Below are 15,352 nucleotides of genomic sequence, written 5' to 3' on the forward strand. Positions count from 1 at the left end.
GGGATGGGGTGGGGGAGGTTGTTTGGTTTTGTTTTTGAAGGCCTGGATTAATGAATTTTAATGCCTGTGTTCAGAAATCCTAGTCCAGCCTCTGGGGTCTGTGAAATCAGATCCACTGCTTGCTGTACCAAGGACCTTCTCAAGGCATAACTTTACAGCCTTTGATGCTGCCATAGTGGTATAAAGCAGTGTTTCTCAACCTGTGGGTCACAAGAATATATGAAAGGCTCGTGAACAAACTTTAAAAAATGGATCAACGAACTTTAAAAATGTATTTTACTTTAAAGGAGTAAACATGGGAAACCGTGGCTTTACCCTTGCAGGATGGCAGAGCTCCGGCCTGTGAGGAGCTGCTTGGGGCCCCCCCATGCCCCACGCACACCCCTCTGCCCCCACACCCAACCCCTGGCCCTCACACTGTGAGCCAGTGGGCAGTGGGTTGGGAGTGAGGGGCACTGGGTCGGGACTGGCCATCGATGTTTAAAAATGGGTCCTGGTAGATACCAGAAAAACACTGGTATAAAGGACCCTTGAGTAACTCTCCCCCAGATCCTGAACTGCTGCAGCCTGTGCTAAGTGGAGAAAATTGTGTTTGTGCTTTGTCCAGGAGGCTTGGGTTCTTTTATTTCTTTGTATCTTTGATTTCATCTTTTATTTCGTTTAATCTAAAAGAAATGTAGCCCAAGAGATCACCCCACTGATCTCCCCCGAGAATATCTTCCAGCTAGTGCCACGTGTTTAGAGATACAAACCCCCATGTCCATATGTGTACATCTTGCTCTGTACAGTGCATGTGGGGAGTTTTATCTGTTCTCCTAAGTCAAGCAGCATTCTGTTAGTTAGTACTTGGATGGGAGGCCTCTAAGGAACACACACCCCAGGATCAGCACTGATTGTTGAAAGTCACACACAAGAGTGTACTCTTTCCCAAGAGCTAGTGCTGACCCCAGTGCTTCATTACGGTCCCAAGGATTACTTTGCTGCTGGCAATACCTTTCTTTAAGATATAGCATAAAAAGACATCTTCAACTCAGATGGCCATTAATTATTTCCTGGCGTTTTGGTCTTACTTGCACTCTGGATGATTCTATTTTGTCTTCCTAAACTGCCCTTGCTCATTGATTTGGTTAAGAGTACACCTTTACTTTCTGTTTTAGATGTGTGGCACTGCCATTACATAGATGGTTGGACATACCCTAAATATAGTTCCATTCAGGGTTTGAATTATGGGGGAGCTCAGGGGGGATGAGTACCTCCCCCTGCCAAAGAAACAAGAGCTGCCCCCCCCCAGTAAGATTTGAAAATCATAACCTGGGCTGGAGAATATCTCTGATTTTATTAGGACATCGTGATGGGCAGCCCAATTTTTTTGCAGACTTCCCCAAGAGTCAAAGTGTAATTTGAATCCTGGTTGCATGGCATGGGTTGGGAGGTGACCACTGGGGTGGGGGCTCTGAGGCCTTATTAAAAAATATCTGTAAAATGCTTTGGGAACCTCAAGTGGAAACAGCCAATTCGATTAGATTGTTGATAATTAGCATTCCTCTGAGTGGTTTCTGCTCCTGCCAACCTAGATTCCTGCTGAGTGCAAGAGTCCAGTGGAACTTCCAGGAACTAGGCCTTTGGGGAACCTCCCTGTGTACCCTTCCTCGCAGCTCAGATAAGGCAAGGTTATGACACAGGTCTGGGCTGCCTCAGTACCTTTCAGCAGGGATGCTGTTTAGACCTGCAGTTCCTGTCCCATTTTTCATTAATTGATGAATTTACTGAAAACACTTTTGTCCTTAGTTGTTGTTGTTAACTATTTTAAGTTAGACTGTTGTTTTTAACATTTTAGACAACTTTTGGGTTGTGAAGCTCTCTAGTGTCAAGGTGCTTTCGTTCCACAGATGAAAGGATCCATCATAATAGAGCCCATGGTGAGGCTCTAATGGCATGTACCCTGTTCCAGGGTCCTTCCCAGCTAAGATATATGTTTGGTGTTTGGCATGTCTTGATGAGGCACGCACCCATCTTAATTTTCTGGGTATCAGTTTTTCACCTCATGGACACGTAACTGAAACAGAACAGTCTCCAGGCCCTCCTTTGGCAGAATTTACCAGCAGCTAAGTTTGGAGTCTTTGGGCTCTAATCATCGTCCAAAGAGCACTGTGTGTGCCCTGTTTCATGTTGTAAGACACTAGGTGTGGCATCCCCTATAAACTCATAGATATGAATACAGAGCAAACCAGGTTGGTTTAGATCCAGTAATTGCTTCTGTTTTACTGCTTCTGATGGTCCTTCTGAGTAGAGTAGCAGCATAACTCAGGCCGTTTACAAACTGGCCAGGGGGGACCAGCAGGCACTGGGGGAGTCCCTGTTTCCCCAAGCACTACCAGGAGTGACAAGAAATAACGGTCACACACTGGCAGAGGGTAGATTCAGCCTAGACATCAGGAGGCGCTACTTCACTGTCAGGGCAGCTAGGATCTGGAACCAGCTTCCAAGAGAAGTGGTGCTGGCTCCTACCCTGGGGGTCTTTAAGAGGAGGCTGGATTTACACCTTGCTGGGGTCTTTTGACCCCAGTACTCTTTCCTCCCATGGCAGGGGATTGGACTTGATGATCTGCTCAGGTCCCTTCCAACCCTACCAACTATGAAACTATGACTCCTCCTACCAATCAGTAAGCTCCTTCAAATTCAGGAAACCACTTGTACAAACATCTACAACCAAAAACCTCAGAACTAACATTTCACTTACAACATTGTGACACTGGAGTCTTCACAAATAGGGGCAGCAGACCCAGATCTCTTTGGTAGCACTCAGAGCACCAAATCCAATAAATTCTGCCTCAGAACAAGTATGGACAATTGATATTGGATACTGTCCTCCAGGAGCTGGTAACAGGGCTCCCTGTGCCTTTCACTAGTTCCTCTAACACCAAAGGGTGCAATGAAAAAATCACACAGAACAACATCAGAGCATGTCTGCTGCACTAGCATGGGCCATGTCACAATGGCCTTCTGACTTGCTGCTGAAAACTTGTGGAAATCCTTTCTTCTACCAATCACAAAACAAGGGAGAGATTCAACCTCCTAAGAACCTTTCCATCTTATGTACTTGGGCCGTGGAACTTGGCTTGCTTCAGAACTTTATTGTCCAGTCCAAGTACAAGAGATCTCTACTAAAACCCATAAAAACCATCTACTCTTACAACCAGAGAAGGTGTTTGCTATAGGTGACCAGCAATAATACCTCTCCAGCAGTAGGCTCAATATCAGAAATCTCTGAATACTTATTCTATGTCAGTGGTTCTCAACCTTTGGTACATTACTTACACCCTGCTGATCAATGCGGCAAAAGCGAAACCAGAAGTCCCACCATAGCACTTTAGGTTTTGCCGCCACAAGCCAAGTCCCGTTTTTTTCCACCACAGCCCATGGCAAAGCAGCCTCCCTCCCTATCCCCTGGCACACTGATGCTGGGGAGTGAAAGCCCCGGTGCACTAGACAGGGCGGGAGGGGCGGCACCTGGAACTTCTGTCCCAAGCAGGCAAAGACCAAAACGCAGCACCCACATACCCCCTGCCCATGTCTCGCGGCCTCCCAAGGGTATGCGTATCACAGGCTGAAAAACACTGCTCTATGTCAGGTTACTGGGAGTGTCCAGATCCTCAACAGAATTGCAGCTACTAGCCTTCTCAGCCCATCATCTAAAATGGTTAGCAAGAGCATGTATACTGTGTAGTTATGACAGGACTGGGAAATAGATTCCTTTTGGTGAAGGTCTCAACAACTTCAATGTAGTTTTCATATGGGCAGTGGAACATCATTTGAAATCTGCAGGATAGTGTTCTCTGTTCCACTGATCTTTGAAAAGAGTTCTTCATAGTTTTATACTTCATAAGTTTCACTGGAGTGATAAAAAAGTGGGGGAGGACTGAGCAAAGAGGATTATTTTTTTTTATTTTTTTTCTTTTTTTTGAACAACATTGTGGAGCTGGTCCTATGGCTGAGACTCAGTCTCCAGGTTCTAAGCACCACCTGATCTGTGAGGCAGCTTTGTTAATGAATGATAAGCTCATGCATTCCTTTTTTTCAGCTAGAGAAAGTGCATATATCAGATGAACATTTAGTTTGTAAAACTCCCTTTAGGCACATGTAAAAAGATTTTGATCCCTGTCTGAAACTATTTTTGATGAAAAGGTGAATGAAAAGTATCCTGTCTGAGGATCCTCCACAAAGGCAGTCTGCTTAAAAATCTTTAGGATTGCATCCCCATAGGAACTTCACATCTACTGAGATATTTCCTTCAGTGCAGTCATGCACACAGTACCATCTTCTTTAGTGCAGGCTGCCTTTACAGCATCTACAGACATAATTTGTCTGAAATCAGAAACTCCTCTTGGACATCTCTCCATTCTGTATGTTATCCAAATCCCTTCTAGTACTGGTACCAAAACCTCTCTGCAGCTGTCCTTTATAGCACCAATATTTCTCTTAAAAGGGAGTCAGCATCTTTGCAGTCTGTTTTTAACTGATCAGAGATGTGTACTTCTTTTTACAGAGTCCAAGCTTCCAAGAAGTTTCAAGTATCTTAGTGTCCATTATATGCCCTCTTCTTAATGATGCAATCTTGATCTTACTGGTTGATATAGAATCCTTGGTTTCAGGAGCAGAGACTTCCTATTCATTTATACCCCCATCTAGGAGAAAAGTTACTTCCACCTAATGGGCTGTCTAAGATAGCTCAGCCACTAGCTCAAGAGTTTCCTCAGGAACTCTGACAAGACATTCACACTGAGGAAGATGATAGTCTGAAGAAAAATAAGTGTCAACCTGTTTAACTAGTTCATCATTATCACCAGAGAAAACTGTGACACTATCTGTTCCTTCTATTGCTGATGATTTTAGGCCCTTCCAGAACTTTAAAAAAAACCTCAATGGGTAATTTGGAGAATCCTCAAGAGATCATCCAGGAACAGTGAGTGGACTATGGGTCTTGGAAGTTATCCAGCAAAGAGGGTAACTTTTAGTTTATGCCAACCTTGCCTCATCCATTTTCAGTTGCCCTTCTCAAAATATCCTGCTGGATGTGGCAGTAGACTTTGTTCTTTGGTGAGATGTAGTTGAGATGATGCCTCAAGAGTTGTGTGGCAATGGATTCTATCTCCACTACTTCCTCATTCTGAGCAAGAAAGGAGGTGGGTATCCATCATTATGTCTCAAATGTCTCAACAGATTCATTCTTTTTTTTAGCATTTGGATGCTTGTCCATTCGCAGCCCACAGTAGTATCTATTTTGCATGGTCAATGGGCTTCATTAATAATTTAGTCTTACTGTTCAGTCACTCACATCTCCATGAATGTTAACCAACTGTGTCTCAGTGGTACTGGCCCACCTGAAGACATGGAGCCCTTTTCACCTGTACTGACATCTCAGTACTCAGTTGATTTGTAGCACACACAGTAATACATCTCCATATATGTTCATGCAGTTCTTCAGCTGTTTTCTCAAGCAGGGTTCAAGATCAATTAAAATAAGTCCATTCTTACCTTTCCTCAGTCAGTTGAAGTAATAGAGGTTGGACTCTGAGTCATATGACAGTCCCTCATGAGAAGTTTTATGCAATGAAAAATCTCATTTTAAAACTCTTTTCTCAACTAGGAATCTCTGTTTGAGGCTGGCTCCACTTGTTATGCCAAATGACACTGTGCACTTTCATAACTCTAAACAGAAACCTGTACCTCCATCCGGTTTAGATAGGTTTATCAGTTAATTATAAACTAACCATTTATGAATTGTCATAAACTACTACAAGACCGTTTCAGGGTGGACATAAGGAAGAATTTCTTTACTGTACCCCAAGGTCTGGAACAATCTGCCATTGGAGATGGTTCAAGCACCTACACTGAACATCTTCAAGAGTAAATTGGATGCTTATCTTGCTGGGATCCTATGACCTCAGCTGACTTCCTGCCCTTTGGGTGGGGGGCTGGACTTGATGATCTCCCAAGGTCCCTTCCAGCCCTAATGTCTATGAATCTATGAAATCTATGAAATTAGACACAGTAAGAACTTACCAGAAGTTTCCCCAAGAGTACTGGCAGAACTGGCCTTAGTGAAAATGGTGCCCCCAGGTGAACTTGCTCTGATTCAGCCAATGTGATGAGAGCATCATGGATTTCGGCTATTTGGAATTGAACAGCTTTAATGATGTCAATTCTGCACTCCCAGCGACTTTTGCATACTGGCTTAGCAGTGACATTGATGTAATCTGTGATAATCATCCAACAATGAACAGAACATAGATTCTTGGCAGAATGCTGAAGAGAGACTTGGACTCCATTGAAGATATTGCAGCATCCACCACCACGAGATTAAGTGAATGTCATCCATATGGAATGAAAAACACTCCTGGGTTTTGATTGAGGATCTTATCTGTACAACCTTGTTTTGCCCTTCACTTTTGCAACATTGTCATAACCCTGGCCCCAGCAGTCTCAGATATTTATGTCACATTCCTTCAGAGTAGTAAGTATAGTATCAGTTATTCTCCCCTGCCGTGCCCTCCCCACCCCCGTAGACTCATTCATCCACTGTTTTAAAACAAATAAAGTGCTCCTGAATGGTCACTTTGCCATCTGAAGTGTCAAGCAACCTAACGGTGAAAGACATCTTTTCCAAACAGCTCACATCTGGAGTGCAGTCCAATATTATGGAGTAGTACTTGGTACTCCTCAACCCTTTAAAAATGTCTTGCATCAATTTCTTCGCCAATAATTCAATGATCTCATTCTGGATTTTTTCCAGAGTAGCAACCCATCACCTTCCTGGAAAGTATTCATCACAAATATACGTCTTACGTTCCTAGTAATTCCATCAAACCCAGGAAGTTCCCATTGTTTGCCATGAAGAGCCCCATCAGATGAGCCTTGAAAAGTCATATTACTATTAGAAAGATAAAGTGTTATTGTCATGACCCTCTCTAGAATTTTTTCCCAGTGTTTTGTCTCTTGTTTAATCACATGTTGAAGCTCCATGTATGCAATTATCCTGTTGTACAGTTTGCTCTGCTTTGACCTATGTTCGGCAGGAATTGAAATGACTAGTCAACTTTTCATGATGCACAAGAATCTGAGACATGCTTCCAGTCTTTTGAGCCCTTCCAATGGGGATTTTGGATTCAAGTTGAAGAGAGTTCAGCAAAAACAGAAAAGCTTATCAGTGGACTCTGAGTGAAGCAGCAAGTGCCACTTCAGACCTTTGCCGTTTTCAACATTTCTGTATAAATATTTTATAGAAACATGGTGATTCTGCTCATCCAGAAGAAAAGCCATATCCTCTTGGTGGACCATTGGTCACTAGCAGATCTTGAATTTTCAGTGCTAGATTAGATCAGAAATGGCATTGCTAATGCCTGTAACAGGAATTGTTTTATCTCTATCCCTAGAGCCATTGTCATTATTTTGGTCTGGATGAAGAATTTGTTTTGTTTGGGTCTCTTCATTTCTTTGCCATAATTCTTGAAAGTTGAACTGTGGATCACCTAATCATTTTTTGTCTGATGTCTTTACTGTGACTATCTTGCTACTACTGAACAGGTTGTTGTTAACAAATTTCTTCTTGCACCTGCATCTTTTTTCATTGCGGTCATTAACTGAGCTTTTTGTTTCCTGTTCTGCACCATGGATATCCTCTTTTTAGCTACGTGACACATTTTGTTTCCTTCCAAGTTTCACAGCCAGTAAAATTAAAACAAACAGGCCACCACATGCTTGCATATTCTTGCACATGTTTGCACTCACTTGCATACCCTGGCACACACTTGCAAGGGTCATGACTAGGGAAGATTAAAACAAGCATCCCTGCTCTGGCCCAGCTCCTGCTGGGTAGTGCAGCTCTGGTGTATTTTACTACTCAGGCTGCTAATGACCCATTATTCTTTACTTCACAGGGGCTAACAATCATCTCCCTTAGCTCCTTTAGCTGTCTGAACAGTAATACCAGAGTAGCACTGTGCCACCCTGACCCCGCCTCTACCTACAGACCTGTACCATGCTGCCAGCACCCCCTGACCACTGCATCCTGAGCTGTTGCCCATGCTGCCCACCCCTGAGGCCAGCTCTGAGTACTGGTATCTTCTGTTAGAGAACAGATCCTCCAAATGCCCATAAAGGTGTTTAAGTATTTTATTTATTTCCTTTCTCCCTCTCCCCATCCCCAGGCTCTTGTAACAGGGCCAGGTCACTCATTTGGATAATCTCTGGACACAGGATCTGTGATCTTGGGCTGTGTCACAAAACTAACACTAAAGGTATTGGTAGGTGGGGCAAGCAGCTGTGAGTTTTAAATGTCCCTAGCCCTTACTTGGGGCACCACCTGCCAGACAACACAACAGCAGTACACTGTGCAAAGTGAGGAGGTCACAATTTTTCCCCTAGGAAGTGATTCTTCTGTGGGAATTGACCATTGTTCCTTGATTAAACCTCACAGCCTTTCTTTGCCAGGTGCCTTGAACAACTTGACAGGTCACCTAAGGTAGCAGAATGCAGTGAACTCACAAGTTGGGGGCTGACTGAAGCAAGAGGGGGTACTTACCATACAGTAGCTGGAGACATGCTTTCCTCCACAGAAATCCTGTGACCTGACTTACTTCCCTACTAATGTGACTATAGCCCTTACCCTGGATGTCCTGCACTGGTAAAGGAATGGAATGGTGACTGTAGGCAGGCTGTCTCTACAGATACTGAGGGTTAAAAGATTTCAAGGTCATGTACATTGGTGGACACACTGACCTACAGTGGGAGCTGTGTGCACATGTGAGCACCATGCAAGCACCTTGAAGAATTCCAGCTGTTCTTATTTCACAGCTCCTGCTGCTCTGCCTCCAGGTCCAAAGCCCTGCACCCAGGACACTTGTTTTAATTTTCACCAGGCAGCTGGGACTGGCCTCCGAAATCCAGGACTGTCCCAGCCAATGCAGGATATATGGTCACCCTATCTATTGCAGATTATGAGCTTCAGAGAGAAGTTACTGAGCTCAAAGGATCATAGGAAATTATGACTGGAAGGGATCTCATAAGGTCATGTAATCCAGCCCCCTGCTCAAGGCAGGATCATCCCAGGCAACTCTCTGTCTTGCTTTTAAAAGTTTCTAAGGATAGAAATTTCTCCAGTTTCTAAGGATGAACAGCTTCTCTAGGTAGTCTGTTCCAATGCTTGACCACCCTCACAATTAGAAGGATTTTTTTATCTTTTTAAAATATATTTCAACACTCAGGCCAGTCTCTTCCCAACACTTTGTTCTTGTTTTATTTTTTATATATATGTTTTAATTATAGTGTTAGGAGGGAAATGGGGAACCAGGCCAATCAGAAGAAAAAGTTAAAGCAGTTTCCAGCCAAGTGACAGCTTCCCTATCAGAGTCAGACACTAGTTGGGCACTGACACAACCAGTCCCTCATGGCCCTTGTTTGCATTGCACTAACACACAGACTGTCACACACAGATGTACAACAGAAGCCCTCCTCCCACAACAGTATTACAGAACTGACACAGGCAGAAAGGGAATAAATATCCAAGCGGGGACTATAGTGAAAACACCATGTAAACTTGTCCATGATGTACAGGGAGAGGCAGTATTTACAAGCTCCCAGAGAGGCAGTGTTGCTTTGAGGGCTGCGTGGGCAGCAGCATGTGTGGCTGGGGCAGAGAGGAGTTCTGTTTTTCTTTCAGCAGTGCCTGAGGCCCTCAGCTCCCCACCTAGCACATGCTTCTGCCCCAGCCGCTGTATCACAGAAATGTGTATTGTGCTCTGCACCTTTTATGTTCTCTCCGAAACATTTGGAGCAACGAGGACAGAAGCACATGGGTTTTCCTATAGTAAAGGCTTCCGAGAGCTTCAAACCGTCTATTGTACCACTCCAGGCACTTGTGTTATTACAGATTTTTACCAACCACTTAGGTCTTATCTAGGGTCCAGTAGTGTAACTAGGGGTGAGTTAGCAGGGCATTCATCCCAGGCACTGGGAATCATTTAACCTCTTCTCCATTACCTTTTTGTCCTGTCAGCTCGTCCATCCCTCTTTCTTTCCCATGTATATATTTAACATTTCTTCTGTTTCTCTAAATGAGCTCTAAGGAGAGAGGCCACCACCCTAGAATGTTTACCCCTATAAAAGGGGTGTCAAACTTGCCTTGTGCTCCAGGCTGGATCTGAACTGTGAGTCTTCTTGTGGGCTGTATTCAGACTGCATGTCTCCTTGAAAGCCTGGGTTATAAGAAAGCTGTGGCAGCAGCAATCTTCAGCTAAGATCTGAATCTTGTGGCAGCAGCAGCAGCAGCTCTATCTCCAACCCAGGTCATGCAGCAGTGGTTCCAATCCCTGCCATGTGCCCTATGCTGGAGCTCAAGCTGCCACCATCACCACATGTCCCATACTAGAGTTGCTAGAATGACTGCCACTGCCACATGCCCTATGTTATGGCAGCAACAGGGCATGTGTTGGAAACCAGTAGCCAGGGAGGTAGGGCGGCAGCCATGCAGACAGGTGAAAGGACCAGAGGGTAACTGGGGTTGTGTCTGCCCTCGCTCACCCTCCTGCCACTGTTTGCCATGTCCGCTGGGGCCCAAGGGCCTTGGATTCTGTGGCAAGCCACTCTTGCCAGCCATAAGGCAGGCCAGGTAGAGAGGCTCCATAGGCTGGATGCAGGCCATATATTTGACATCCCTGCACTGTAGAGTTCCCCTGTAAACTAAACTCACCCTTATTGATCTTCTGTTCTGATCAGGAATTCCACATCTAGCAAGGATTCAGCAACCCAACTGCATCACTGTACCTGCTAGAAAGGATTGGTAAGACAGCCAGTAATGAGCAACTTCCTGATCACCCATACCAAGTGATCCACTGAACCACAGGCTGAAAAGAAACACACCCATACTTCCCAGTAGTGGACCAAGGAAATGACCTGCCTCCTGCACGCCTGAGAAGAATAATCTCCCTCTGCAGTCCTCATTGTGCCACCTTTGTCTATCAGCTGCCTACACCAACCACATCACTGAGACCTTTTGCTGGTGCTCTCCTGAGCATGTCCGTTGCCCAGGAGGCAATGGCAATGCAGTTGTGCAAGGATTACAGTGCCAACCACCGGCTGCACCTGGTTGGGTACAGCCTGATCTTTGTGGCAGGCATGATACTCAATGTCGCGGCACTCTGGATCTTCTTGCGCTACCTGCGCCTCAAATCTGTAGTGAGTATCTACATGTTCAACTTGGCAATAAGTGACTTGCTCTTTACATTATCCCTGCCACTGCGGCTCTACTATTACTCCAACCAACGCTGGCTCTTTGGCAACTTTCTTTGCCAGGTCTCTGGCTCCCTCTTCCAGATCAACATGTATGGCAGCTGCCTCTTCCTCACGTGCATCAACCTAGACCGCTATGTTGCCATTGTCCACCCACTCCGCTGGCACCATCTGCGGCGCCCCAAAGTGGCCCGGCTGCTCTGCCTGGTGGTCTGGGTGCTCATCCTCATGGGCTCTGTTCCAGTTGCAGGTGTCCACAAATCAAGCTCCTGCTTGACAAGGAATCAGACAACTGATCTGTGTTTTGAGAGCTTCAGCAATGACCAATGGAAGAATGGCATCTTCCCGTTGGTTGTCCTGGCTGAAGTCCTGGGCTTTCTCTTGCCACTGATGACTGTGATATACTGCTCATTCCGGATCTTTCTGAAGCTGTGCCGGGTCAGCCAGACAAACAGTCTGCGGCAGCAGAAAACCATCCGCCTGCTTGTGGTCAATCTCATAATCTTTGTTATCTGCTTTGTCCCCTACAACACAACTCTGGCTGTCTATGGACTGATGAAGGCCAATGTGATCCAGGCCGAGCTATCCACGCAGACCTCAGTGCGCCAAGTTCTTATTGTCACAGTGCTGTTGGCCAGCGTGAATTGTGTTCTGGACCCCCTTATCTACTACTTCAGCACTGAGGGTTTCCATAACACCTTCAAGAAACTGCGGCGGAGGCAACCCTGGGACTCTGAGTTTGGAACAGGCAAGACTCAGACTGGGGAAGTGCACTCTACTTCAAAAACAAAGTGGATCCCCAGCCAGAGAACTGTCTACTCCAATAGAGACTTGCCATCACCTCCCACCAAGATATTTTTGAACAGCCCCATTGAAGACTCAGAAATATAATCCTGGAATTATGGGACTGCTGAGTTGGGAGGGGGGAGGGGAGGAGTCATAAAATGATAACAGGGAGATTGTGAGAATTTGCTGTAAAGTGCTGTGCTCAAACTGCACAGAGGTGAGTGCAGCACGATGGTAAGCACATATACGAAGCCAGAGGACCAAAATCTGTTGAACTGCAATTAAATTATGATAAAGTATTTTAGAACAAAAAGAGGAATAGTGGTGACGTGTCTGAAAAAGTACAATCTTCTGCATTTGGGTTAGTTTAAAACAATAAATCTTGCATTTATGTAGACAGTTGGACTAGATCAGCAACGGCCAAACTTTTTGGCTTCGAGGCCTGTAATGGCCTTAACTACAGCCTTCCATCTCTTCTTATTTGTGTGAAGAAAGACCCATAGCCTTCCCAAGTGTCACTCCAAACCCCTTCCCTTGTCTGATCTACTTCTCTGCTTCCTTTTCCCTGTCATATTTGTCCCTGTGTTCCCTGTCATATACAAGTACTACATGACCGCACAATAAAACTGTGCAGGCAGTGTCTTGTGTAGACATGGTCAGTGACTTATACAGTGGTAGGGTTGGAAGGGACCACAGGGGTCATCTAGTCAGATGTGGTTCACCTGTAGTACGTCACAAGTGCAGCAGGCCAGATGTCATTGTTAGAAATGGGTGGTGCAGAATATAGTAATGCAGTAATGCGTTTACTATGTGTACATATTCTGTGATCTGCACTCTGTACCAGAGCTCTGTAAATCTTGAACTGAGGGACCAGCTCCACACTAGCAATGCAAGAACCCCTTGCTGAGCCACTATCACCAGTCTTCACCACTAACACCCTGTCCCACTTCCTCTGCTCCAAACTGTTCACACAAGCATGAGCACCCTGTTGTCAGCTCTGCACCCAGGGCCGGGTTAACCCTTTAGTAGGCCCTAGGCAAACAAATGTAGGGGAGACCTCCCCCCTGGCTCCAGCTGGCGCCAGTGAGGAGTGTGGCTCAGAGCTGCCACTAGGAAGCAGACACTGCAGCAGCAGAGGGAAGGGGAGAGGAGGGGGAGGGAAGAGAAGCAGATAGGGCCCTTTGTCCTGTCACTGCAGAAGAAAGGACGGAGACCCCACACAGCTCAGGGCCTTAGGCAAGTGCCTAGTTTGCTTAAGCATTAATCTAGCTTTGTCTGCACCTTTACCCCCTCATTCCTCTGCTCCTCTGCATTCCAGCTGGGCCAGTCACATCTGCAATCCCACACTTCAGAACTTCTGCTGGTTTCCTGCAGGGGCCAGGAAGGATTTTTTTCCCCTCATCAATGTTTATTGGATTCTGGGTTCCACTCTCCATTTCTTCTGAAGCACTGGAAATTGGTCACACCTAAAAGATGGCATTTTGGCTAGGGTGCTCCTGCTGCTTGGGGCCTTGGGGGTGGGCAGGGGGACAATATACATGGCTTGGGGGTTGGGGTGGTATGCTTGTTTACCATTGTAGTCACCCTTGTCTTCACTCCTTTTTATCTGTGGCAGGTTGTAGTGTGTCTCTGATTTTGTTTTCATAAAGGGCTTTGTGGTTGTCGGGTCTGGGGGAGAGAATGTATTCCTTGGATAAATGGTTGCCTGCAAATGTAGGGAACTGGGCTTGATTGTGTGAGAGGCCCCTCTCAGTCTTATATCGCTTCCTTCTCCCTCACATTGCCAACTGTAAAGCCAATGCTGAGTGAGAAGAGACAATACCCTTGCTTTCACTTCCTGTGTTCAGTGCCTCCCCTGCCCCTAGTAGGGACTGAATACTCCAGTCGCACTCAGGAGCTGTGAGAGGACAAACATACTCAGCACAGGTGGACTCTTCAGACAAGTTAGTATTGTGATGGGTCATGGGAGACCAAGGTTGGGGCCCCTCAGGTCACAACCAGCTGGTTCCCTAGCTAATAGAGCAGAGAGTCTGTTGCTCTTTGGTCCCAGGAACCTTTATTTATTGACCCAAACTGGAAAGGGTTCAACAGGAGAGAATGAAAGACGCTTATCTCAGAGTAGGACCAATAGGCGTTTTGGGGGTAATGAATTTCTGCTGACCATGTATGAACTGAGATTTTTCAGAGACTTATAACTTGGACAAATTGCATAAATTTGCTCATGGCAAATGGTACATTGCTGAGACAAAGGTCATTGCCTGCCAAATTTCAAATATTTGCTTAAAACATGAAAACACCAGAACATCTCAACACAACAGCTGTAAGTTTTATCTGTTTGGTTTTAACAGGATAGAACAGCATATTTTTCCCAGCCTCATTTTTGAAAATGGCTGAACAATTTTACCTGAAACATTTAATAAGCATTTAGCCTTTGACAGAGTGCCAGCGTAGGACTGGTATTATAAACAACAGGAAATATAATTTCATCATGGAAACTGGTGACTGTATTTACCACTGCTGCCACTGCCTGTGCCACCTATTAATACGAGACACATTTCCTGAGTTTGAACTTTTGAAGGTTTTGCATTAATTTGTGGGTTGTTAATGGGGCCCCTAACGGGGTTAGATAAGTTAAAATGGTGTTGCTCTTCTGTTCTCAAGTTAGACTGTCCAGCTGGATTCTTTTGTTAGCTCTTGGAAGTTTTCTGTCTAAAAGTTACCATCTGGGATTGCTGAGCTTTTGATTTTCTGTTTATTGGGTTTACATTCGTCCCAGTTTTGTCAGGAAAAGAAACGGCATCAATTTTTCCTTTAGGAACATCGATTTGTAGTTCCACAGTGCATTTGTGATAAACAGCATGCATGTGCTGTCTCCACCCTGAGGAATGACCTGCTGACCACATTTTTGTCCTACAGTTGCCAATTAACAAGTAGACATGTGTAAAATAGGGAAAAATATTGTCCACCTCCTGGATTTTTCAAAAAATACTTAACACAATCTGGTATACAGGTCAACCTAAATTACAATAAAATGGAATTGGTAGAAAAATATCTGGCCTCATTAAATCCATGTGCCAGTCCTTCCACTATAGGAGAAAACAACGTAAACAGAAGCCTTCCAGCAAAAAAAAGAATAAAATTGGGATGTAACCTAAGCCTCCGCATTTTCAACATATGCATCCATTTGCCCTGTTGTAAAAATCTTTAGAACCAAAATTCCAATAAATATTTCAGAGATAATACCACTTACAAATTGTGTCATTTACAGATTTGAAAATTG

At 44.9% G+C, this 15,352-nt stretch overlaps 1 protein-coding gene across 2 annotated transcripts in view; it reads left to right on the top strand.

Annotated features, from left to right (window-relative positions):
• LPAR5 (lysophosphatidic acid receptor 5) overlaps positions 1–12,712 on the top strand; it is a 15,206-nt gene extending 2,494 nt beyond the window's left edge. For both annotated transcript variants that reach the window (XM_019548932.1, XM_019548933.1), the window contains one exon: positions 10,774–12,712. In XM_019548932.1, coding sequence (XP_019404477.1) covers positions 11,071–12,177 — 1,107 coding nt within the window. In that variant the 5' untranslated portion in view covers positions 10,774–11,070 and the 3' untranslated portion in view covers positions 12,178–12,712. The remainder of the gene's footprint in view (positions 1–10,773) is intronic.
• Positions 12,713–15,352: the final 2,640 nt, after the last annotated feature.

This window comes from Crocodylus porosus, unplaced genomic scaffold (assembly GCF_001723895.1).
Source record: "Crocodylus porosus isolate Cpor-Errol unplaced genomic scaffold, CroPor_comp1, whole genome shotgun sequence".
Classification (NCBI taxonomy): Eukaryota; Metazoa; Chordata; order Crocodylia; family Crocodylidae; genus Crocodylus; species Crocodylus porosus.